The 25,187-nt window shown below is 39.3% G+C and overlaps 1 protein-coding gene across 4 annotated transcripts in view; it reads left to right on the top strand.

Moving 5' to 3' along the window:
- The window catches only part of ptbp2b (polypyrimidine tract binding protein 2b), an 85,826-nt gene extending 61,691 nt beyond the window's left edge, over positions 1-24,135 (top strand). For 2 of the 4 annotated variants that reach the window (XM_048601929.1, XM_048601930.1), the window contains 7 exons: positions 12,796-12,876; positions 14,175-14,281; positions 18,742-18,775; positions 19,188-19,280; positions 19,366-19,582; positions 19,680-19,757; positions 22,047-23,340. In XM_048601929.1, coding sequence (XP_048457886.1) covers positions 12,796-12,876; positions 14,175-14,281; positions 18,742-18,775; positions 19,188-19,280; positions 19,366-19,582; positions 19,680-19,757; positions 22,047-22,179 — 743 coding nt within the window. In that variant the 3' untranslated portion in view covers positions 22,180-23,340. Of the gene's footprint in view, positions 1-12,795; positions 12,877-14,174; positions 14,282-18,741; positions 18,776-19,187; positions 19,281-19,365; positions 19,583-19,679; positions 19,758-22,046 lie in introns of all 4 variants that reach the window. The other 2 variants (XM_048601926.1, XM_048601927.1) reach the window with 2 other exon arrangements.
- Positions 24,136-25,187: the final 1,052 nt, after the last annotated feature.

The following is a 25,187-nucleotide window of genomic DNA, read 5'->3' as shown; positions in this document are numbered from 1 at the left end:
GCAAAGTAACTAAATTATTAATAAACCAAATGAACCCCTTCTAACTGCTATTCCCAAATAAAACAAGATTCTAATGGTATGCTGTTCTGATAAATAAAAGTCCCACTTATATTAATAAAAAGATCTAGCCTCTCAATTACAGCCACATTAAGTGTCTTCAGGAATGTTCTGTGCCTTCTCTGTCAAATGTTCTGTCAGGAACAACTTCTCTGAATTCTTCTGTCAGGCATGTTTTTTTGTGCCATAGGTACCTTTTTGGTTTAGCTGGTGTTTTCTCTAAAACTCAGAAGGCTGAGAGCTGGTGATTTTTCTCTTGAGAGCTGTTAACTCTGGCAGATGGCAGTCAATTCTCCTGATTTTCCAACTTCCGTCTCCTTTTATACCCTTGATGACATATCAATTTCTTACAATAGGATTGGTCCTACGTTGTCAAAACCATCAGATTTAAATTTAATTGGTTTTTGTTATCTAAGTGCCTGATTCAAATGGATTGGCTAAAAATCAAAACTTGTCTTGTTAACAAAACAAAACTGTTGCTTGACCTGCTAACTGTATGGCTTTTTGATACAAATGTTTTAATTTGAGTGCTCTGTGCACCTGCAAATCTACAAACTACTGCCCACAGACATCCTTTTTGCATTTCTAAGGGAAGAAAATGTATGTCATCTTTTAAAAGGACCACACACTTCTTCGTTCTCTCCCCCCCACCCCCGGCATCTTAAAAACCAAATAGTCACTATCATAACAAAAAGATGGCTTTTTTTCCCTCAAACCTTTAACTCCATTTTATTACTACATCCATATCTCATTAATCTAGAGTTACACATTTCATTCTAATTCTAGTTACATATAACATTGTACACTACCGTTTCTATCTTATATAATCATTTTTCTTTTGAACCCACGATAAAGCACCACGATAATATTTTCATGACCCGCAACATGTCCAATCTATAAATTAAATGCTTGTAACATAAGCTTCCAACAAAATAATCTAGTGTTCTTGTCCTTGAATCTTTCCAGAAATGTCAAAGGATTGCGATCGGTATACACGATCGTCTCTAATGCATTGTTTGCAATGTAAACATTAAAATGTTGTTAGGCCGTTACCAACTGTAATTTTTTTAATGAATTTTTTTCTCTGATGGATATTTAAGTTTTTTTTTTTTAAAAAAAAATAACCGATTCGCCTTTCAATTCCACAATCATCCTCCTGTAACAACACAACTCCGACACCACCTCTGACAATGCTGCAAACACCACACTCGCCCTGCCTGCCAACTTGGTCTTAAATTAACATTACCCACATAAAACTCTGGCCAGTTCATCTGTTTAGCCAATTTTTCAGAGGAAATGAAAAGGGCTTCTACATCTTCATTGAACTTTGGTCATGTTTTGATTTATTTGCATATATCCCTACCTGGCCTTTGATTATGAGGAGTTTGCTCATCATCACTCTCCTCCTCACTAAGCTTACCTTCTACCTTCATCTCCATCCTTTTTAAATTGACTTTCCTGTCTAATTGTCAACTTTTGTATTCAAACTCTGTCTCTTTTCCTTTTTGCTCAGCTAAGAACCCTCTCTCCCTTTTCTTTATCTTCTAACATGGCTCTTCTCTCTCTTTCTTTCTCTCTTTCTTTTTTTTCCTTTAACTCCCACCTTTTACATTCACTTTCTAACTCATTTTCTTATTTGAAATTTAATTTTTCTAACTCCACTGCACTCGACAGTTTCTCTGATTATGCCTAAATGCCTGACTAACTCTGTTACAATTTCAGTTTTCTTCTTATCCCTAGTTAAATCCAATTCTAGCCTGCCTGCTAATTCTAAGTGACTCCTTGGTCTTTCTAAACTTACTTGGCAAATTTGGGAAACATCTTCAACATCCCCCATCCCCTAATCCCCCAATACCTATTAAGAATCATTTCCCCACTTTTTTGATTTTAACCAACAACAAGCAACTAAACTTAAACAGATCTTCCACTTCTCACTTAAGTTTTAAAGTTCTAGGACTCTAATCCTCAAGTCTGTTTAAACCTGCTAGGACCTTTCATAGTTCAGATCGGTCTGGTTCCCCAACCCAAGTCCCAGTCTGTTATTAAGCAGACGTTGACCCCCTCGAAGGGAAAACTGAAACATCCAGAGAGGAGCGTCTCACCCTATGTTTTGTAACAAAAAAAAGTGTGGAAAGAATGGTGTAACCTGCCTTTTCCGCAACTTCTCGTGGTTAAGTAAAATAAACCCCTGACACTCTACAATCAACAAGTAACAATTTATTTATCTAACTCTAATGGGGAGCAAACTAACTAAATTATTAACAAACCCCTTCTAGCTGCTGTTCCCGAATATAATAACATTCTAATGGTATGCTTTCCAATAATTACAAGTCCCGCTTGTATAAAAATTAAACAAAAATAATTTAATCTCTCGAAATTACAGCCACATTAAGTGTCTTCCGGAATTTTCTGTGCCTTCTCTGTCGAATGTTTTATCAGAAACACCTTCTCCTTCGAATTCGTCTGTCGGGAATATTAACTAGTTGTGCCATAGGTACCTTTCGACTTAAATGGTGCTTTCTCTAAAACTCCAGACTGAGAGAGCTAGCAATTCTCTCTTGAGAGCTGATGGCTGTTAACTCTGGCAGGTGACACTTAACTAGAGTCAAAGCCATAGAGTAATACAGCATGGAAACAGGCCCTTTGGCCTCCAACTGGTCCATGCTGTCCACTCTGCTAGTTCCAATTGCCTGCATTTGGTCCATATCCCTGTAAATCCTTCCCATCCATGTACCTATCCAGATGTTTTAAATGTTGCTATTGTACCTGTCATGATCACTTTCTCTGGCAGCCCATTCCATATATACACCACTCTCTGCATGAAGAAGTTGCCCTTCAGGTCCTACTTAAATCTTTCCCCTCTATGCTCTCTAGTTTTCAATATCCATCCCTGGGAAAACGACTATATCTATTCATCCTATCTATGCCCTTCATCAAAGTTGCCCCTCATTTTCCTATGTTCCAAGGAATAAAGCCCTGTTTTGGCCAACCTCTCCCTGTAACTCAGGCCTACTGGTCTTGGTAACATCCTTGTAGATCTTCTTTGCACTCTTTGCAGTTTAACTATGTTTTTCCAGTAACAGGGTAACCAAAACTGTATGCAAGACTCCAAATCATCAATGACTTGTACAACTGTAACATAACATCCCAACTCCTACACTCAATGCCTCGACTGATGAAGGCTAGCATGCTAAATGCCTTCTTCACCACCCTGTCTACCTACGATGCCACTTTGAACGAACTATGTACTTGTACTCCCAGGTCCCTCTGTTCACAACACCCCTCAGTACCTTGCCATTTACTGTATAAGTCCTACCTTGGTTTGACTTTCCAAAGCGCAGCACTTCACATTTATCTGTATTGAATTGCATTTGTCAATCCTGAGTCCACTTCCCCATCTGACCAAGATCCCTCTGTTATTTTTGACAACCTTCCTTGCTATCAACGGTGCAACCTAATTTTGTATCATCTGCAAACTTACCAATCGTGCCTTGTACATTCACATCCAGATCATTTATGTAAATAACAATTCTCCTGATTTTTCCAATTGCTCTCTCCTTTTATACCCTTGATGACATGTCAATTTCTTATAATAAGATTGGTCCTATGTTGTCAAAACCATCAGATTTAAATTTTAATTGGTTTTTGATTGGTTGCCTGATTCAAATGGATTGGCTAAAAATCAAAACTTGTTGCCTTGATAACAAAACTGCTGCTTGGCCTGCTAATTGTATGGCTTTTTGATACAAATGTTAAGTTGAGTTCTGTGCACCTGCAAACCCACAAGCTGCTGCCCACAGATGTTTGTTTTTGGATCTTTAAGCATAGAAAAAGCATTTCATCTTTTAAAGGGATCACACACTGCTTTTTTCCCCCCCTAGTATTTTACAAACACCAAATTACTGTCTTCCAACCCACAACTACTCTTACCCAACCTCTCAACAGTGGACTGGATAGTAAGGTTAGATCACATGGGATCCAGGGAGAGCTAGCCAATTTGGAAACAAAATTGGCTTGAAGGTAGGAGACAGAGGTGTTGTAGAGGGTTGTTGTTCAGACTGGAAGCATGTGATCAGAGGTGTGTTGCCAGGCTAAGTGCTGGGCCCACTTCTGTTCATTTATGTAAATATTTGGTTGAGAATATAGGAGGCATGATTAGTAAGTTTGTGGATGACACCAAAATTGGTGGGATAGTGGACAGTGAAGAAGATTATCTAAGAGTGCGATGGAATTTTGATCAACTGGGCCAGTGGGCTGAGGAATCTCGGATGGAATTAAATTTAGATAAATGCGAGGCGTTGCATTTTGTTAAGACAAATCAGAGCAGGGTTTGCACAGTCACTGATAGGGCTCTAGGGAGTATTGTAGAACAGAGAGACTTAGGGGTGCAGGTACATAGTTCCTTGAAAGTGGTGTCACCAGTAGACAGGTTGGTGAGGAAGGCGTTTGACACGCTTGCCTTCATTGGTCAGAAATTGAGTACAGGAGTTTGGCCGTCATCTTATAGCTGTACAAGACATTGGTAAGGCAACATTTGGAGTACAGTGTACAATTCTGGTTGCCCAGAAGGATGTTATTAAACTGTAAAGGATGCCAAAAGATTTACAAGGATGTTAACAAGACAGAGGGTTTGAGTTATAAGGAGAGGCTGGATAGACTGGTATTTTTTTCTCTGGAGTGTAGGAGGCTGAGGGGTGACCTTTATAAAGGTTTATAAGTTCATGAGCGGCATAGATAAGGTGGATATCCACGGTCTCTGACTCAGAATAGGGGAGCCCAAAACTAGAGGGCATAGATGTAAGGTGAGAGGGGGAAAGATTTAAAGAGGCTGTGAGGGGCACCTTTTTGTCTCACGTGTGTGTATGGAATGATCTACCACATGAAGTAGTAGAGCTGAGTACACTTACAACATCAAAGACGTTTGGACAGGTACACAGATAGGAAAGGTTTAGGGGCGTATGGGCTGAACACAGGCATACAGGACTAGTTTTGTTTAGGAAAACTGCTTGGCATGGACAAGTTGGGCCGAAGGATCTATTTCCATGCTGTATGACTCTAAATTAGTCAAAACACAATTTCCCTTTCACGCAGCCATTTAACTGTATTGATGTTTTCTACATGTCCTGCTGTTCCATTCTTAATAATTGAACTCAAAATGAGTGCAGAACATGCTATTCAGTCCCTCTGGCCTCTTCTGCTACTCAATACCTCGAGCTTCCTCTGCTATTCAATAAGATCATGGCTGATCTGTTTCAGATTCCAAATTCCTATCTAGCCCTGCTAACTAATGTCCCCTAATACTGGACTCGCCCACAAGTCTATACCTTTTCAAGGTCATTGAGGATCTTATAACTTCACTTAAATCACTCCTCATTTTTCTAAACTCCAGTAGAAACAAGCCCAGGCTGCACCGCCTGTCCTCATAACTCACTGTACTCATTCCAGTTATCAGTCTAATAAACCTCCTCTGAAAGACTTACAACTTATTTACATCCTTTCTTAAATAAGATGACCAAAACTGCACACAGTAGTGGAGATGCGACCTCATCGATACTCTCTCCAAATGAAATATAGCACCGTATCTTTATGCAGTGTTCTCCCATAAGGGAGTAGCATCCTGTTAACCATCTTGATTGCATGCATACTAATGTTGACTCTCTCATTAGAATAACTAAATTCTTCCATAGCTACCGGTCACAATTCTGCTTTGGTTTTCTGTTTTTTTTTAAATCTTCCTGCCAACGTGAACAATTGAATGAAGGTAGACTGGGAAGAATTGAGTGGTGAGGAGAAAGAAAGAAAAGGACTTTTTTTAAAAAAGGTGATTTAGGTAGATTATACAAGTAGACCGATATGAAACATGCAGCACAACGTGGTTAAGTGTGAAGTGATGCTTTTTGGTTTTAAAAACAACAGGAAGGCATACATCATTTAAACGGTGATAGTTTGGAAAAATATTGATGCACCAACAGGCTGGGATGTCTATGTGCACCAATCACTGAAAGTGATTGTGTAGCAAGCAGTTAAGAAGGCAAATTGTATGGTGGGCTTCATTGCAAGGGGATTTGAGTGGAGGAGCATGGATATCCTGATACAACTGTACAGAATCTTTGAGACCACTGTTATGTATTATATGCACTTTTAGTTGTCTTACCTTAAAGAAAAAATGCATGTGCCATACAGGAGTTCAGTGAAGATTCGCCAGCCTGATTCCTGTGATGTTGGGTTTGTTGTATGAGGAGAGAGTGGGTCATTTAGACCTGTAATCATAGAAACATAGAAAATAGGAGCAGGAGGAGGCTATTCGGCCCTACGACCCTGCTCTGTCATTCTTCACGATCATGGCCGATTTCCCAACTCAATAGCCTAATCCTGCTTTCTCCCCACAACCTTTTGATCCCATTTGCCGCAAGTGTTATATCTAGTCGCCTTTTGAATACATTCAATGTTTTGGCATTAACTACTTCCTGTAGTAATGAATTCTACAGGCTCACCGTTCTTCGGGTGAAGAAATGTCTCCTCATCTCTGTCCTAAATCGTCTGCTCTGAACAACCCCTGGTTCTGGACACCCACCAAAGGGAATGTCCTCCCTGCATCTACCCTGTCCAGTCCTGTTAGAATTTTGAGTCTGTGAGATCCCCCCCCCCCAACCTTGTCTGAACTCTAGCCAAAACAATCCCAACCTAGTCAATCTCTCCTCATACGCCAGACCCGCCATCCCCCGAATCAGCCTGGTAAATCATTGCTGCACTTCCTTGAGACCAAGAGCATCCTTCCAAAAGGAAACCAAAACTGCACACAATATTCTAGGTGTGGTCTCACCAAGATCCTGTACAACTGCAACAACACATCCCTGCTCCTGTACTCAAAACCCCTCACAATGAAGGCCAACATACCATTTGCCTGCTGCACCTGTATGCTTACCTTGAGTGACTGGTGCACAAAGACGCCCAGGTCCCACAGCTCAAATTTACAGCCATTCGGGTAGAATTTAGAAGAATGAGTGGTTTTATTTGAAAAGTATATAATTCTCATACTACTGGACAGACGAGATACAGGGTTGAGGATCCTCTGGCAAGGGTTTCTCGAAGAACAGCTCACAGTCTCGAGTTAGAAGTTTGGACGGAGAGGGGAGAGGTTTCTTCACTGATGACCCAGTGAAATTTTAATGTAGTGGAGACCAAATCTCTGAATATCTTGAAGAAATAAATGAATTTCTAGGCACTGAAGGTATTGAGAGTTATGGGGAGAGTGCAGGATTCTGGCATTGAGATCGTGGAACAATCTCAATCCTGTTGAATGGAGGGACATGTTCTGGACCGAATGGCCAACTCTGCTCCCGATTTTCCATGGTTTCTCTTTACCATTGGCATTTTTTCACTGTGGTCTACTCCACCATGTCTAGCTAACCTGGTTCCTTTATTTAATCATTTGGTGAATATATTTTAGAAATCATTTGATAAATATTTCAGATTAGAAAAGAATCAAAGAACCCCTACAATGTAGAAGGAAGCCATTCGGCCCGTCGAGTCCACAGTGATCCTCTGAAGAGCAACCTTCAGAGCATCCCATCCAGACCCAGCCCCCAATCTTATCCAATGGCATGTATTATTTTCCCTTGCACTTGAAGAGTGCAAAATAATACCCAAAGATGTGCAGAATTATTGAGATTCTTGGATTAACAATTGTTGAATTTTTGCATCCTTTTTGTTCTGTTCCACCCTTAACTCAGTTTTAAAAGGAGCTTGATAGTGCATTAAGCCATGTTGACTTGTATATGCTGACAATGTGTGGTTGCTGGATTATGCATGGTTGACATTGAATCCATGTGTAAAATTGAGGGATGTAGAAAAGGTAGATGGAAGATCGTTTCCCCTTGTTAGCAGGATCAGTAACCAGGGGGCATAGATTTTAAATAAGGGTTAGGAGGTTTGGAGGGGATGTGAGGAAATCACTTAAAGTTGCAGTACTCTAGCTTGACCTGAGAGCTCTTCAGTTACCAAGGCTTTTCTCAGAATTAATTCCTCAAAAGCACAGCAATGAATGAGATAAAGGGGTGCAGTGATTAGTCTACAAGGTGCAGGGCTGGATGAACCCAGCAGGCCAAGCAGCATCATAGGAGCAGAGAGGCTGACGTTTCGGGCCTAGACCCTTCATCAGCCAAAGACCTCTTTCCCTCCCCACCTTTATCTGCTTTCCGGAGGGACAACTCTCTCCGTGACTCCCTTGTCCGCTCCACACTCCCCTCCAGCTCCACCACACCCGGCACGTTTCCCTGCAACCGCAGGAAGTGCTACACCTGCCCCCATACCTCCTCCCTCACCCCCATCCCAGGCCCCAAGAAGACTTTCCACATCAAGCAGATGTTCACCTGCACATCTGCCAATGTGGTATACTGCATCCGCTGTACCCGGTGTGGCTTCCTCTACATCGGGGAAACCAAGCGGAGACTCGGGGACCGCTTTGCAGAACACTTACGCTCGGTTCGCAACAAACAACTGCACCTCCCAGTCGCGAACCATTTCAACTCCCCCTCCCATTCCTCAGACGACATGTCCATCCTGGGCCTCCTGCAGTGCCACAACGATGCCACCCGAAGGTTGCAGGAACAGCAACTCATATTCCGCTTGGGAACCCTGCAGCCCAATGGTATCAATGTGGATTTCACAAGTTTCAAAATCTCCCCTCCCCCCAAAAAAAGCTTTTCTGATGAAGGGTCTAGGCCCGAAACGTCAGCCTCTCTGCTCCTATGATGCTGCTTGGCCTGCTGTGTTCATCCAGCCCTGCACCTTGTTGTCTCAGATTCTCCAGCATCTGCAGTTCCTACTATCTCTGCAGTGATTAGTCTGTTTGTATATAACTGATCTTGGGTGCAGCCCTTCTAGAAATGTATTTTATGCTAATTTAGAAGTGCTGTTGTAGCACAGTGATAGTGCCCCTACCTCTGAACCTGGAAGCCTTGGTTCAGGTCCCACCTGTCACAAAATTTAAGTCATAACATGTCTGAACAGGTTGATTTTTCTTCCTAAAAATATCAATTTTAAAGGGATTCTAACTGAAGACAGAGCATATTGAAATAGGACAAGAAAGAATGGATTGCAAGCTCATCAGAAAAGTGTTGGATTAAAGCTAGTTACTAAGCTAAAAGATGAATGATGGTCTGCCCAGAATCCTGTTGGGACCAGTTTTCATTGTTTAAGTACATGATCTGGCTTGGAATTGGGGACACAATTTCAAAATTTGGGCAACACCAAATTAAGTTGCGAGAAGAATGGTGTTCTGATTAATACAAGCTGACTGCAATAAAATGTAGAAAGATGTTAAATTACTTGTTGGATGTGTAATTGATAAATTAACCACTAAAAGTGTGATGTGTATATGTTGGTATAAAGAATGATGGTGGCATATACTATTTGCAAGCTAGTGATGAAATGGCGTAGAGGAGAGGCATCTAGAACTACTTTACTCAAATCATTCAAAGGAATCATGCTGCTTCACCCATTTTTAAACACTATTTTAAATTTAGAAGTTTTGAGATAAATATAGTAGGTGGCACTGTGAGCAGTTCTGATCTTATTCCAGAAAATTTGAAGAGGCAGTGGAGAAGATGCAAAACATAATACCAGGATTATAACTGAGAGACTATATCTATCAGGAAAGTTTGAACAGACTGAGGCTCTATCTAGAAAACAAAGCTAACCTGATTGAAGCAAGTCTGTACTTTAAAGGTTTTCCTTTGCAAAGAGATCAGATCTAGGTGTTATATGCGGTCTAATATTTCCAAAGGAAATTTTGAGAGTCTCTTTCACAATGTTTAAAGGAGTTAGCATTGCATTTAAAGGCAAGCTAGATAAAATCATCTGTAAGAAAAGGTGGACGGGCGGACATAGTCATGGGAGTTGGATTCGTCAGGTTGAAGGAAGAAAGTAGTTTTTTGTTTGTGGTACATTTAATATAAGTAAGTGATTTGTCTATGATGTGTTTGATACTTAGACACAGCAGTGTAGATATGGTACAGCTGGTGGTTCATCATGGCTCCTTAGCATATTCCAAACCAGTGATCACTTATATCTAGAAGGACAAAGGCAGCAGATACATGGTTAAGACCACCTAAAATTTCCCCTACAAGCCACCCGTCATCCGGACTTGAAAACGTATCGCCATTCCTTCACTGTCGCCGGGTCACGATCTTGGAATTCAGTTCTAGAACGTGTTGTCAGTCTACAACACACAGACTGCAATCGTTCAAGAAGGGCAACTAGGGACAGGTAATAAATGCTAATCAATCAACAACACCAGGTAGCACGAGTGAATAGAAGAAACTTGCCGTTCCTCCTCTTCTTTGATCCAACAGATATTTGCTAGTAGATGCTGCTCAGGAGGGTTGCTCCGCATAGGGTACCAAGCTGGAAGATGGGCAGTGCTACGTTGAATGAGTTGCAATGGAATGACAAGTGAGGTACAGCCTGACTGGTTTCATAACGCTTGTGGAATTTTGTTACTTAGCAGATGTGTAGAGGAGTGTTGTTTGTGGAGAGCAAGCCAGAAGAGGAGTGGTGAGTGAAGGATTCCAGTTTAATGAATTCGCTTGAGTGTCGACAAGTGGTAATGAAGTTAAAGAAAGTAGTTGAATAAATTCTAATGATTCACAGTACTTAATGGATGCCAGTTTTGAACTGCTTAATCTGTCCTGAATACATTTTAAGATTTCCATTGTCAAAAGAATATAATTTAAATGTTACGTGAGTTATTTTGTTTCGTAGAAGAGAACTTCATGTAAAATTATTCTCCAAGAAATGTTCAGTTTTAAGCTGCATATGAACGAAAGTAGACTATTCACATCTGAGATTTCTTCCATTCAATTAGATCCTGATCTATACCTCTACACCATTTTACCTAACTTTGATCTGTATCCCTTAATCTAATAAAAAAGGATAAAGTATGTTCTTATCTAATAAAAAAAACTTTCAATCTCATTTTAAAAATTCAATCAACTACATAATAGAGTTTAGAATTTTTTTTATTCCTGATTTTAAGCATCAGCAGTTGTAGATTCACATTGATTTTCTGAAGGGTCATGGTGATGCAAGATATAATTTATTTATTCTGTTCATTGCATGTAGATTTTTAGACTTCACATTTGTGGTAAATCTTTTTGGACAGTGAGAGAGACTGAGTGATCAACCACATGAGTTATGTCCTTTGAGAGAGGTTCTGCAACTGGTTAAAACATGAAGTTTGATTTTTTTTTTTTTTTAGAAAAATCTTAGATAAAGGCAGCATGGTGGCTCAGCGATTAGCACTGCTGCCTTACAGCGCCCGGAACCCGGGTTCGATTCCACCCTCAGGTGACTGTGTGGAGTTTGTACATTCTCCCCATGTCTGTGTGGGTTTCCTCTGGGTGCTCCGGTTTCCTCCCATAGTCCAAAAATGTGCAGGCGAGGTGGATTGGCCACACTAAATTGCCCCTTGTGCTGAGGGATGTGTAGATTAGGAAGGTTACAGCAGGATGGGTCTGGGTGGGATGCTCTGAGGGTCGGTGTGGACTTGTTGGGCCGAAGGGTCTGTCCCCACACTGTAGGGATTCTATGATGATTTACGTTGTGCAACTTGTCCCCAAGAAAGTCATGGAAGCCAGTAGTATAATTGGGTACGAAAGGTAACTAAATGTGTTTCTGGGGAAATATCAAATTGAGGCTTATAGTGAAAAGTATACATTCAACAATAAGCCCTATAGGATCAACAGCAAAGAAGGTTACTTCCGAGTGCAACTGGACATTGATCAGATGGGCCGAGGAGTGGCAGAAGGAGTTTATTTTAGATAAACATGAGGTGCTACATTTTGGTAGGGCAAATCAAGGCAGGACTTGTACATTTAATGGTAAAGTCCTGGGGACCTTTGCTGAACAGAGACCCTGGGGTGCAGGTTCAAAGTTCTTTGAAAGCAGAGGTAGACAGGGTAGTGAATAAGGCATTTGGTGAACTTACCTTTATTGGTCATTGCATTGAGTATAGTAGTTGGGAGGCCATTGGTTAAACCACTTTTGGAATGCTGCATTCAATTCTGGTCTCCCTGCTGTAGATAAGTCATTGTTAGACTTGAAAGGGTTCAGAAAAGATTTACAAGGATGTTGGCAGGGTCGGAGGCTTTGTGCTGTAGGGAGAGATTGAATAGGCTGGGCCTGTTTTTCCTGGAGCATCGGAGGCTGAGTGGTGACCTTTATAGAAGTTTATGAAATCATGAGGGGCATGCATAGGGTGAATAGCCAAGGTCTTTTTCCCAGAGTAGGGGTGTCCAAAACTAGAGGCCATAGGATTTTAAGGGGTGAGGTGAAAGATTTAAAAGGGATCTAAGAGACAACTTCACGCAGAGGGTGGTGCATGTATGGAATGAGCTGCCAGAAGAGGTGGAGGAGGCTGGTACAATTACAACATTTAAAAGGCATCTAGATGGGTATATGAATAGGAAAGGTTTAGAGGGATATTGGCTAAATGTAACTAGATTGTTTCAGAATATCTGATCAGCATGGATGAATTGGACTGAAGGGTCTGTTTCCATGCTGTATGTTTCTATAACTCTGTAAATTTCTGTTTAAAATGGATTTGTTGTGCATTACATGTATGTTTTGACCTACAGTTACTATTATAATGACATGAATGTGCCAATTTAAAATTACACTTCTGTAAAGATTGAAAGGAAATTGAGTTGATTTTTTTTTTTGCCTTCCATTTTTAAGGTACCCCTGCAGGAATGATGTCCAGTCCATACAGTGGAAGCTCTGGGTTTCCAACTTCATTAAGCTTTGCACAGACTGCAGGTTAGAGTTGCATCAATAATTTTGATTAGTAAATTGTACTCACATTTCACCCAAGGTATTATACCAAATTCACCTAGGCTTCTTGGACAGCACCTTCCAAATCCATCCAAAATACTTCCATTTAAAAAGACACGGGCAGCAGATAAATGGGAGAACTACCATCTGTAAATTCCTCTCCAAACCACTCACCATCCTGAATTGGAAATATAACGCTGTTCTTCCGTGTTGCTGGGTCAGAACTGTGGCGCATTCTCCCTATCAGTTGTGGGTCTACCTTCAGCACATGGATTGTAGTGGTTCAAGAAAGTAGTTCACCACCACCACCTCCAGGGCAAGTACAGGTGGGTAATAAATGCTGGCCCAGTCAGTGCCTGTCCCCCCAACACACACGCACCTTCCATGAATGAATAAAGCAAAAGTAAAACATTTTTTGCCGTATATCCTATAGGATATAAATAAGGCAGGTGTAAAACTGAGTGTGCATAGAAAATTAAACCTTTTGCAGTTTACTTTGGAATTTCACCATGCAATTTTGGATTAATGAAATTGGAACTTCAGATGTTTGTACTGAGCAATACTTAGGAGTGCAAAGCATCATAGCATAAATCTGTAGACAAGGTGGCATCCAGCTTCCTGAATGGATTAATCATGCAGAAGCAGTTACCACACAGGACTTGGCAGAAATCTTGTTGATAAACTTTCTAAACAAATTTTGCATGCATATTTTTAAATTCTGGGTGCTAATACAGGTTAGTTATCTAAGGAAATTGTATTTCTGATGTTTTGTCTCAAATAAATTGCTAGGAACTAGAATTTCTTATGAGGTGTTGATCAGTGGAGAGAGGATGCTGGATGACCATACTGTCTTTACAGGAATTAACTTGTGATTTTGAGGAAATTTGTCCCATTGTCACCACTCAATTTTTGTTAATTATCCACTCTCTTTGCCATCGGTTTCTATTTACCCACCATGACTGAGAACAGAAACTCATCTATGAGCTGAAGTTTCACAAGTACCACCTAACTCCTCCTTTTGTGTGGTCTTGACTCATTCATGATCTTCAGTAGTAGATGTGAGCAGTCTTATTTGCTTATTGAGAACTGTAGTGACCAGCCAGTCCATACTCCGCTTAATACAAATTGCCACTTGCAGTAGCAATTCTGCCAAGTTTTGGTGACCTACCTTTGGGGCCACTGCCAACTGCAGTAATCTCGTAACCATTTATTGTGGCAAATATGGAATGTTTACTTCCAGGTAACTAGTATTGATTTATTTTAAAGTGTTTGATCTCTTGCAGCTGTTCCAGGATCCCTGAGCCCATTGGCTATGCCTGGTCGTGTAACAATGTCTGGAGTAGCTTCTGCCAACCACAGTGTCCTTCTGGTTAGCAATCTGAATGACGAGGTAATAATTTATTTCTTACAGAAATCTTTTGCTTCATACTTCTATTCAGAGTACATTGATCTCATTAAATTGTTCTAACATTTGTTTGTCTTCCTTATCTGGTGTCTTGGTATTCTGTTCCCATGTGTGTATTTCATGTTCTACCCACTAGTATAGAAACAAAATTTATATGATTGAATAAATGCCTGGCATTCATGAGCGTTATTAGCTAGTTGCAGTTAGGTGGAAAATAATAGCAATAAGATGGGGGCTTTAGTTCCAGTTGTCTACATTGTATTAATAAAGTCTGTCAGTTCAGATTACTGTGTTGGAAATTAATCTTGGCAAGTATGAAAGGAGTGCCTCAAATGTATGGAAATTGAGACTACCTGGCTTTTCTTTAACAATCTGTAATTTTGTGCATAGATGATTGGTAGAATAATTCCAGAATTAATAAAACTGAGTTAGTAAGTGGCTCATTTTGTCTTTGACATGAGTGGAGAGTAAAATGTTATTCATTGTCTTTTGGTGCCATAGCAAAACAGAAATAAAGTTGCAGAATGCTTGTCTCAGTGTTAATGATCATGAAAAAGCTGAGGGCACTGACTATAACAAAAGCCATGGGCCTAAACATTCCCAGCTTTGTACTGCAAGCATACCCCAGAATCAGCTGTATCTTACCCAAGCTGTTCTGATACAGCTACAATAATAGCATTTATCAGAACTGTGGAAAATTGCCCAATTAAGTCTTGTCTGCAGAAAGAAGTATCAATCCACTTGGATCAGCTGACATCCCATCAGTCTGCTCTCCATCACCAAAGTGACAGGTGTTGGTGTTGTGTTGACTGTACTATCAAATTGTACTTAACAATAGTCTGCACACTGATACACTTTAGGTTCTAGCTTGGCTCCAGACCTAATTTATGACTTTGATCCAAACATAGACAAAAGAGCTAAATTCTAGGGGTGAGGTGACTGACCATGAAGTCAAAGCAACAGGTTGACTGAGTGAGATGTAATGGGACCAAACCAGAATCAAAATCAGTGGAAAGTAAAATTCTCCGCAGGTTGGATTCTAATGTAGCACAGGAAGATGGTTGTTGATGGAGGCCAGTCATCGGAACCTGAGGATTATCGCTATAGGTGGGTTCTTGTGGGTAGTGTCCTAGGCCTAACCATCTTAAACTGCTTCATCAATGTGTTTCCCTCCAACTTCACTTCAGGAGCGGGGATGTTTGCTGACATTTGCAGTGTTCAGCATAATTTTGCAATTCCTCAAATACAGATACAACTTGTGCTTGCATGCATCAAGACCCAGCCACCATGATACTCGGGCTGAAAACTGACGTGACATCCATGCCATACTAATCCCAGTCAATGAGCATCTTGAACAGGCAAAAATCTAATCATCTTTCCTTGACATTCAACCATATTACTATTGCTGAGTCCCGACCATCAATGTCCTCGATTTACCATTGACCAGGGATTGATATCGATCTGCCATTTAAGTACTGAGATACAAGTAGTCTGTCTGTAGCATGCAAATTATCTGAATCCCAAAGGGCTGTCTTCAACAAGGCACAAGTCAGGAAAGTGACAGCCTGGGTGAGTGCAGCTCTAAAAATACTCCAGGCCTGACATGCCATTAGAGGTAGCGTGGCCCACTTGATCTACGTACCATTAACTAATTTAAATATTCACTCCTTTCATCACTGGTAGGCAATGTAGAAATGTATTCCACTTACAAAATGCATAACAACAATTCAAGCTTCCTTTGATACATCTTTCAAATCTGCAGCCCCCACATTTTTGAAGTATAAGGGCAGCAGATGCAAGGGAATATGCCATGCTCTCCCAGGCAGACCCCTTTCCAACTTGGAGCTGTGTTTTCTTCATTGCATTGTAATGGATTCAAGCAGGATTCAGTGCACCTGCACTAGGTAGACTGCAGAGGTTGAAAAAGATGGCTGCACCTGCTCAAGGGCAATTAATGAACAAATTCTGGTCTAGCTAGTGTCACACACAGCCCAAATGCGAAGATGACATGTTCATTTAAACGTAGATCTGATGTGAATTTTAATTCGAATAAGGAGGTTTGTATTTCTTGGAAAATAGAATCGAAATTGTACAAAAGCTTCCTGGGCGTATAGGTTTGTAAATTTAGTTGTAAAAAGCCATAAGAATTGCAAGCAAACAACTTGGATAGATTTAGGAGAGCAAAAGTCAAAAGAGGAGACATTGAACCACTATAGAACACTGTAGTTATCTAGTATGCACCATAACTAGGTTGCCAGTAAATCAAAAATGCTGGGTGGTGAAGAGGCTTATAAATTGCGTAATGCGTGCTGTTGTCTTGTGTTCGTTTGTGGCCATAACTCCCAGTAAGTAATTAAAACACTTGTCTGTGATGGTTTGTGAATGCACTGACATAAATTTGATATTGTAGCAATAATGTAGAAATAGCCTTCTCCCTAGCTTTCCCAACCCTCCATACTTGAGTCATGTGCTACAATCAGTGATTTCCTGTATTTACTCGTAATGGCAGGATGAGGTTCAATCTTGTTATTTCAGAGCAGTTCAAATGATGGCAATGAGGAACTACGACGAGTTTAGGTCCTATCAAACCATGAAGGACAAACAGTGACTCTCCCTCTCCCAGCACCTCCACTAAATTATGATTGAGGTTACCCAACAGCACTCCGCTATCTGCTTTCACCAGAATGTCTTTACGATGTTATCTGACAATGCTCGGATGCCTGTTAGCAATGGAAAGTCATCCAGTTACTGAAGTGAGCATTTGGTATGCGAGTGGGAGGATTCAAAGATGTTAGTTGGTGGACCACTGAGGTTTTGAGGTACCAGATACTGTAAATTTTGGTGTACTTGAAATATAATTCTGCTCTTCATATTCAAATATATCGAGTACTTAAGAGCACTCAAAGAAATTTGCAACGGCGATATTTGAATTAAGAGGGCACAACTAGCAAACAGGACAGAACAATCTGGGCCTTGTTTGTTATGGGAAAGATAACTATTGGTCTTTTAAAATTATAAATTCGTTCAATAGGATGGAAATGGAGAAATGTCTAAATATGTAGGAGTCCAACACTTGGGGCATAAATATAATTCCTAATCAATCCTATGAAGAATCGGGGAATTTGTTTACTTGGAGAAAATGTGCAACTCCCTGCCACCTACAGTAGTTGAGGTATTGCCATATATATACGTTCTGTTTAAATGCATATGAGTATAAGATGGTGAATGGAATAAAAGAATATGTTGATGGTGTAAGATGAAAATTTGAGATGAGGTTTGTGTTGTATATCAACATTGATATGTCAGTTTTGCTAAATAACCTCATTATTTCACTACAAAATTCTGTGCAGTTGTGTAGTCTTAACTGCTTAGTTCTCGTGCTTGCATATATTGTTTGCCATGGAATCTTGCTTTCTGTATAAACTTTGCTTTGTTGCCTTTCTTTAAGGTACTTTCCAAAGAATTTGATGAGACACTTTTCCCACTTTTTTGTTCTTTTTCTTCCTTGATAACCTTGGTTTGTTGTATCTAAACATGTTCTTTCACTGTGCAAATCTTTGTATTATGTAAAACGCTGGTTCTTGGGCTTTTGTCCTCAAATGATCTACTTATACCTCTATTTTCATTTTGGCTTTAGCAAAAGCTGGTATGAAATGTGGCTTGTATCTGAGCACTTCACGGGAGAAGTTGCCCAAGGTTCTGTTTACACTTATAAAATTTCAAATTAACTTCTGTGTAGTTTTAAATGATGGAAACCTATTTGGTAACATTTTAAAAACTTTCTTCATGCTGTACTTCTGCATGCTAAGTGTAATGTTTGAATTAGACAGCCTCTACAATATTTATTTGCCTGCATTTCATACCTCACCATGACACTGCAGTTAACTTCCAAGTTCAAGGTTTTTTTGTGCATGATTTTGTTTTTGTTTGTTTTCATGTAATATAAAGTATTGTAATTCTTTGATTATAAATGTATTTTGCCCATGGTTTTTTTTTTGTCTTGGGTGACTGCATTCAACTCTATTTTCTTGTAAAGTACATGAACCAGCCATTTTCTGACCAAATTCCTTGCATTTCCTGTGTACTGACCTATATATTTATTTTTGTTTTGTTTCCCTCTCCTTGTTTTCTTCTGCATTGCTCCACCCCAACCCATCCCATCCCCCTTTCTGACCCTGTGTGTTTGTTTCACATTTCCCAACCCTCCCAATACCAATCCTCTTTCTGCCCCATCCCTGCCTTCTTCCTCGTGTTCATGCTTATGTGCTTGAACAAAATGTTCCTCGGACCAACTTGCCCCAATTAACTGCCTTGAACCATGATCCATGACCACCTCACCATTCTGCGGGAACCACCCTTCGTTATGGATGATCTGTTCATCTCCGCTCTTCCTCGATTCTTCTCTCTTCCTGTCTTACGCTGCTTGCTCTTCTCTCCTTCTAAAGATGGTTACGCCCCAAAGTCTGTTTACCCTCTTCGGTATGTTATCGTTAGCACTATACTTTTTATTATTGATTTAAAAATTTTCACCTTAATTCTTATTTATAGCTAGCAGTTCGGCTTATAGATAAGTAGATAATCTTCTGCTATTTTTTCTTTTGCTGTAATTCTCTCCATAGATGCTATTTTATTTATGGTAATGCATGCTTAAAAATTATTTTGCATGTTCTTTAGTATCACTTCACATTTAGCTTTGAGGGATTTTACCAGGACTTTTCTCTTCAGATAATCACTGTGCTAAATCTTGATTTGTTGTACTCATTTTGGATGTCAAAACTTTGTTCACATTGATGTCTGATCTGAATGTTCCATTGATCTGTCACTAATTGTTATTTGTCAAATTTAGTCTGTGCATAACTTTATTTTTCTTAACTCTTTCACTGTGCAAAAGGTGTTTATGGTGATGTGCAGCGTGTGAAGATTTTATACAATAAAAAAGATAGTGCTCTTGTACAAATGACTGATGTGAACCAAGCACAGCTGGGTAAGATTCTATATGCATTTGAAATAATTTTCCTTCCTTTTGTGTTTAGAAAATGCACTTAATAAAATTAAGTCTTTACTTTTAGCCATGAGCCACTTAAATGGGCAGAAAATGTATGGAAAGATTATCCGTGTCACACTGTCCAAACACCAGACAGTGCAGCTACCTCGAGAGGGTCTGGATGATCAGGGATTGACAAAAGATTTTACTAACTCTCCACTTCATCGTTTCAAAAAACCTGGATCAAAGAATTTCCAGAATATATTCCCTCCCTCTGCTACTCTTCATCTTTCAAATATTCCGTAAGTCATTGAAGTGTAATGATAGTCAGTCTTATCAAGAAATTAACTTGATGGTTGTGGGGCAAAGTTTTTAATCCTCTGATTAATGTTTTCACAGACCTTCAATTACTGAAGATAATCTCAAGATACTTTTTACAAACACTGGTGGCAAAGTGAAGGGCTTTAAATTCTTCCAGTAAGTCTTTTTCTGTGAATGTCATTTGAAACCAGCATACTATGTCACATCGGCCTTCCTTACTTCTCTTATTAGCTTCTTATTAACTGTTTCCTCTTCACCACCATTCTTGTCCGGTCGCTCTAAGTCCCCCGTTGGGGGATCTGAGGGCACTCTACTTTTTTCGAACAGAAGCTCAACAGCTTCCATCAACCACCACCTTCCATTGCCTTGCTGAACTTGTTCCCTCATTGTACAATTTCTCCTTACATTCATTTCACTTCTGCCGAATGAAGTTGGGTATCTGTTTCAGTCCTGGAAATACCTGAGTAACAAAACTCCAGCTCTACTCTGTACACCTCCTTCACCTCTTTCCAGTTTATTGCTGACTGTATAAGTGCTATTTCCTGCTCTTGTCCTGAATTTGAATATGTAATCAACTTTTCTTCCAATTTCAACCCGTCTGATTCTTACGGCCTATCACAATTCTTTCCTTCTCTGCCCATACCCCTTTTTACTTTTCTGTTTGCTTCTGATAGGATGTCAAGAAATGTTTTATGTTAATTGATTCCCACAACTGCTTCTACCACTTCTCCACACCCTACACCTTGTAAGAACTCTAATCCATTATATCAGTTTCTCTGGTTCTAAAAGCACATGCTTAAATGATACAGCCTTGCACAACTGTGTTTCTGAAATATCCTAATTCCCCACTGATTGTTGGAGACTGTGGTGTTTCCCACACTTCTACTTTTCTAACCTCCCAGAATTGTGTCTTTGTTCTTAACAAAAAAAAAACTGCAAATGCTGGAATTCAAGGTAGACAAACAGGGAGCTAGAAAAACACAGCAAGCCAGGCAGCATCTGGAGGAGGAGAAGTCTACGTTTCGTGTATTACCCTTCAGGACTGGATGTGGGGGTAGGGGGGAGCTGAAGATAAGAGGCAGGGGCACGTAATGTAGTGGAATGGTGGTGGTATGTCCATCTGGTAGTAAGTATGACCTGATTGACCAGTGGGAGGGACGAATCTGGTTTGTAGCAGGAATGGAAAGGAGGTGGCAGGATGTGGTGGTGCTGGAAAAGGGAACTTTTTTCAAAGGGAAGATTATTTGAGTTCTCTAATTTCAATGTTAAGTCCTCTGGACTGTAGGGTGACCAGGTGGAAGATAAGGTGGTGTTTCTCAAATTTGCGATCTGATTCACTGCGACACTGGAGGAGGCCGAGGATGGCCATGTCAAGGGGGCAGTAACGTGGGGTGGGGTGGGGGTGGAATGTGGAATTGAAATGGGTGCTGACCGGGAGGTTAGCCTGGCCGTTTTGGCCAGGCGAAGATGCTTGCTGAAATGGTTGCCTAGTCCACGTTTGGTGTCATTGATGTAGAGAAGACCACATCAGGAGCACTGGATGCAGTAGACTAGGTTGGAGGAGATGCAGATGAAACTCTGTCTGACCTGGGAAGAACTGTTCTCTGGCTCTGGATGGAGGTGAGGGAGGTGGTGTGCAGGCAGGTGTTGCATCTTTTATGGTTACGGCATGGGAGGGGTGTCGGAGTGGTTGGTGGGGATTGTGATGAACCTAAACTTGCCCATTTACTGGAGTATTATCTATCACCTTTATCGTGATATCACACCAAACACAACTTTACCTCTGCTTTTCTTCGCATTTCAGAAGGACTATTCTGTCTGTCATACCCCCGATCCACCCTCAAACATCCACAACAGCTTGTTACCTTCCTACAGTACCATGAGTTGGAACTCACTGCCATAGAGAGTTGTGGAGGCCAAGTCAGTGTGTTTAAGACAAAGATAGGTTCTTGATTAGTATGGTTTATGGAGATTAGGCAGGAGAATGGGGCTGAGAAACATTATCAGCCATGATTGACTGGCACGGTCGATTGATTCAAATGGCCTAATTCTGCTTCTCTATCTTACGGTCTTATGGGCCAGGTGTAGGCAGGTGGGATTAGTTTAGAGTGGCGTCGCAGTTGGTGCAGACATGGTGTTCCAAAGGCCCTGTTCCTGTACTGTATTGTTCTATGATCTATGTAATTTGTTCTATTTTTGGTTAGAAAAATTCACATTCAATTGAGAATGTACATTAAAATTAGTTTTAACTGTCAAATTTCAAAATTTCATTTGATTCTGCCAATTGTGTGTAAAATTCAATCATATATTCTTGAGTGTTTAAGGTTGTGGTTTCCTGAATTTAAAAGCACTAAGTATTGTTGGCAAAACAAGCAAAAGTAGCTATAGCTTTTTTTTCTAAAAAGAAGGTAAGCACACTTCTCTAATTCCGTACTTTTGTTTCAGAAGGGATCACAAAATGGCGCTGCTGCAAATGTGTTCTGTGGAGGAAGCAATTCAGGCACTCATTGACCTTCACAACTATGATCTTGGAGAGAATCATCATCTGAGAGTCTCCTTCTCCAAATCGACTATCTGAAAATACCCAGAAAAAGCTCACAGTTGAATTATTTGATTTTGATTTTGTGGTTTATTGTAGACTTGTTTCAGGAAGGTGGGACCAGAGTTTAGCAATTCCAGCTAATGTCATTCCTTCATATATACATTTGTTATACTGAAGTTGGAAGGATGAGCAATCACTAGAAGGGGCAGAGAAAATTCATTCAACAACTGCTTGGGATGAAAGTTCAAAACATTCTTATGTTGAAGTTTTTTTCAGAGAATTCATTCATTTTTAGGTTTTGGAAATTTGAATAATCTGTCTTTTTATTTAGTAGAAAAATATGAAGAGAAATGTGCCTTAAAAGTTGAATATACTATGAAAGTGAAGCTGGGGCCTTCTTTTGGGCACATGGTTGGAGAATTTAAGTAATAGTTGGGAGTATTGTGTAAATGTTAACACTAAGTTACAGTCTTGCTTGTTGCTGAATATACATTTTGTAGATGTTTGCAGTTGACATTGCAAATTGCTTATCTGCATTTCTATTACCATCTTTAGTTTGTAATTAAGGACTGAAATGGCTGTGGATTTTTTGAGCATGTGCAGTCAAGTCTAGTTAGTTAATGAAATTGGTGCATGTGTCATAGAAAGGCAAAAGAAAAAATGCTTCAAAATAAGAAGCATAAAGAATAGTTTTGTGGCAGTTTTCTAGAATGGACAACCAGGTGGGACCAAAGTTTATGTGCCTTTAGTCTTAATTTACCTTGCATTGTAATATTCAGTTTTAATAAACCTCTTCAAGACATTTTGTATTTGAACTGAAACAGACTTTAATATAAACAGCTCTGTATCTTCAAATAAGAGGAATTGTATGAGTAAAGTTCATCACCTTGAAGAAAGTCCAACAATTATAAGTGTTGTTAAATTTAAGTAGTTTGGCCAAGAACTTTTCAGATCTATGTATTAGTATAAATCATATACATAGCATATCTGAACTATGTAGCAAAAAAGGTCATATATATTTTCTATATTAGTTATGTTTTTACATCTTGATCTCTAGCAATGTAAATCTCAGTATAGTTTGAAAGAGGCACAATTAAAATTAATTTTCTAACAAAATTGGGATGTTTGATGGTTGTGTTGGCTTTGATTTTCTTTTCTGTGTACTCTGTTCGCTTGCTGTAGCATGCCTAATAAATACTTCTGTAGCTCTATCCACCTTTTCTGTCTTTCTGTACTGCTTTTCCTCACTTCCCTTGTTTGTCTTCACCTCATTTTAAGCTTCTAACTTCATGGTTAAAACTCTTTAGGATGATAATTTACATACAGCCTTATTCCTATGACTTGCTATTGCTCAATTTGAGGTGTAAGTGAAGCGATTTGTGTATGCGGCATTTAAATTTTGGAGCTTGCCGTTTTGATAAGGAACCTAATTCGGACAGATATGCATTTTTCTTGGGGAAGAAGAGGAAATGTTATCTAACAAACCTATTTTGAAGATTTCTGCAGTCTCTTGGGAAACAACATAGGTATAAATGCCACTAGTTCATTTTTAGTGATTGTTAATGCATAATTTTTCTTCAAGTAGTTTTGAAAATAGACTAAATAAATTTATGATGCATTGCAGACTTTCTATAATGAATGTACTAAACTTAACATGGAAAAATATAAGGTAACAGGAGCAGGGAAAATATGTTTTGTTCGCTTGCCTTTATTTCAAAAACACAAAATGGCTTTAGTTGTTTCAAACTTACAGTTAACACCAAACTCCAAATTAAAAGACTTAAGATATTTTCTCTGGAGTTAGAGCCTGAATGTGATGTAAGTGTTCTTGATTTTTTTTTTGAAAGAGCCATGAACAATTTCTTGTTTAAAAAAAATCTTGGAAATTTGGAAAATTTTAAACCCAGCATTTTGCAATGAATACTTAAGTGATCTGTGCTAAGTTCTGTAATTCTCAAAGATGGAAATAGGAAATAAAATGTTTGCTGGTAAGTTTTTTTTTAAGATAAAGCGTTCCATTTCAACATTCTAGCAATTAATAGTTTATTCGTTCAGAGTGATGGATGCCCAGACATCCCTTTGCACAAATTTAACATTCCAGGAAGTCCTTTTGAATTGTGGAACTATGTATTTGCTCCAAATAGTCATTTTAGACATGGTTTTGTCTGTACTGACAGAAATAGATTTCCACATTTAACTTAAAGCATGCTATGATGGACAGAAATGAAGTCACCAAGTTTGTTTGTCACCAGTGAAAACTTGGTTTTAAATTAAATGTGAATTTGCGCACAGTTCTTTTGAAGAACATTTTGCAGTTAGTCATTCTCAAGGCTCTTGTGCTAAAAATGTATCATCACACTGAAACTGGGTTTACTGCTGACAATGGTAGTCTATGCAATATATAGTAGTTCTCTTACTTTTTGACATAATTTTTGAATATAAAATATGTTAATGGATAGACAGCTGATTTTGTATGTAATTTAATCCGTTATCTTTGCAAATTTTGGTACTTCCAAAAAAGTACATTTGAGATTTCATAAATATAGATTGATCAGAAATATGTAATTGTGTTAAAACTGTTTCAAGTAGATAGTTGAAAAATATTACACGCATGGTATAACTGAACTAAACATTTTATACAGCTGTGATAAAATTGTCATTGCCTTCAAAAGAATACATTACAAGCACATTTTGAATTCCGACAACAGAACTTCAGAAAGCGCAATATATATTTGGCCTGAAAATAATCTAGGTTTTTTTTTTTTATATTTTTTAAATGTAACTTAAGTAAAAGTTCGACTTGCAATGATAACCTTAAATGCTGATGCCTAAAGATCTATTAAAGTATTTTCATCTGTCCTTTCATTAGTTTTGTGCAGCTAAAAGTGAGAATTTATTAGAGCTTGTGAAATGGGACATCTTTTTATTTCAGGCTCCTTTTATATGCATGCCTTCCAGACTGAGTGTACCACAGCTAGCAGGAAAAAAAAATGAACTTTGGCCCCAGTCCAAAAAATTACTTGCTGTACCACTTTAAGTATTTT

Source organism: Rhincodon typus, chromosome 10 (assembly GCF_021869965.1).
Source record: "Rhincodon typus isolate 14 chromosome 10, sRhiTyp1.1, whole genome shotgun sequence".
Classification (NCBI taxonomy): domain Eukaryota; kingdom Metazoa; phylum Chordata; class Chondrichthyes; order Orectolobiformes; family Rhincodontidae; genus Rhincodon; species Rhincodon typus.
Note: the sequence above shows the minus strand (reverse complement) of the source record. Positions and strands in the feature narration are given on the sequence as shown.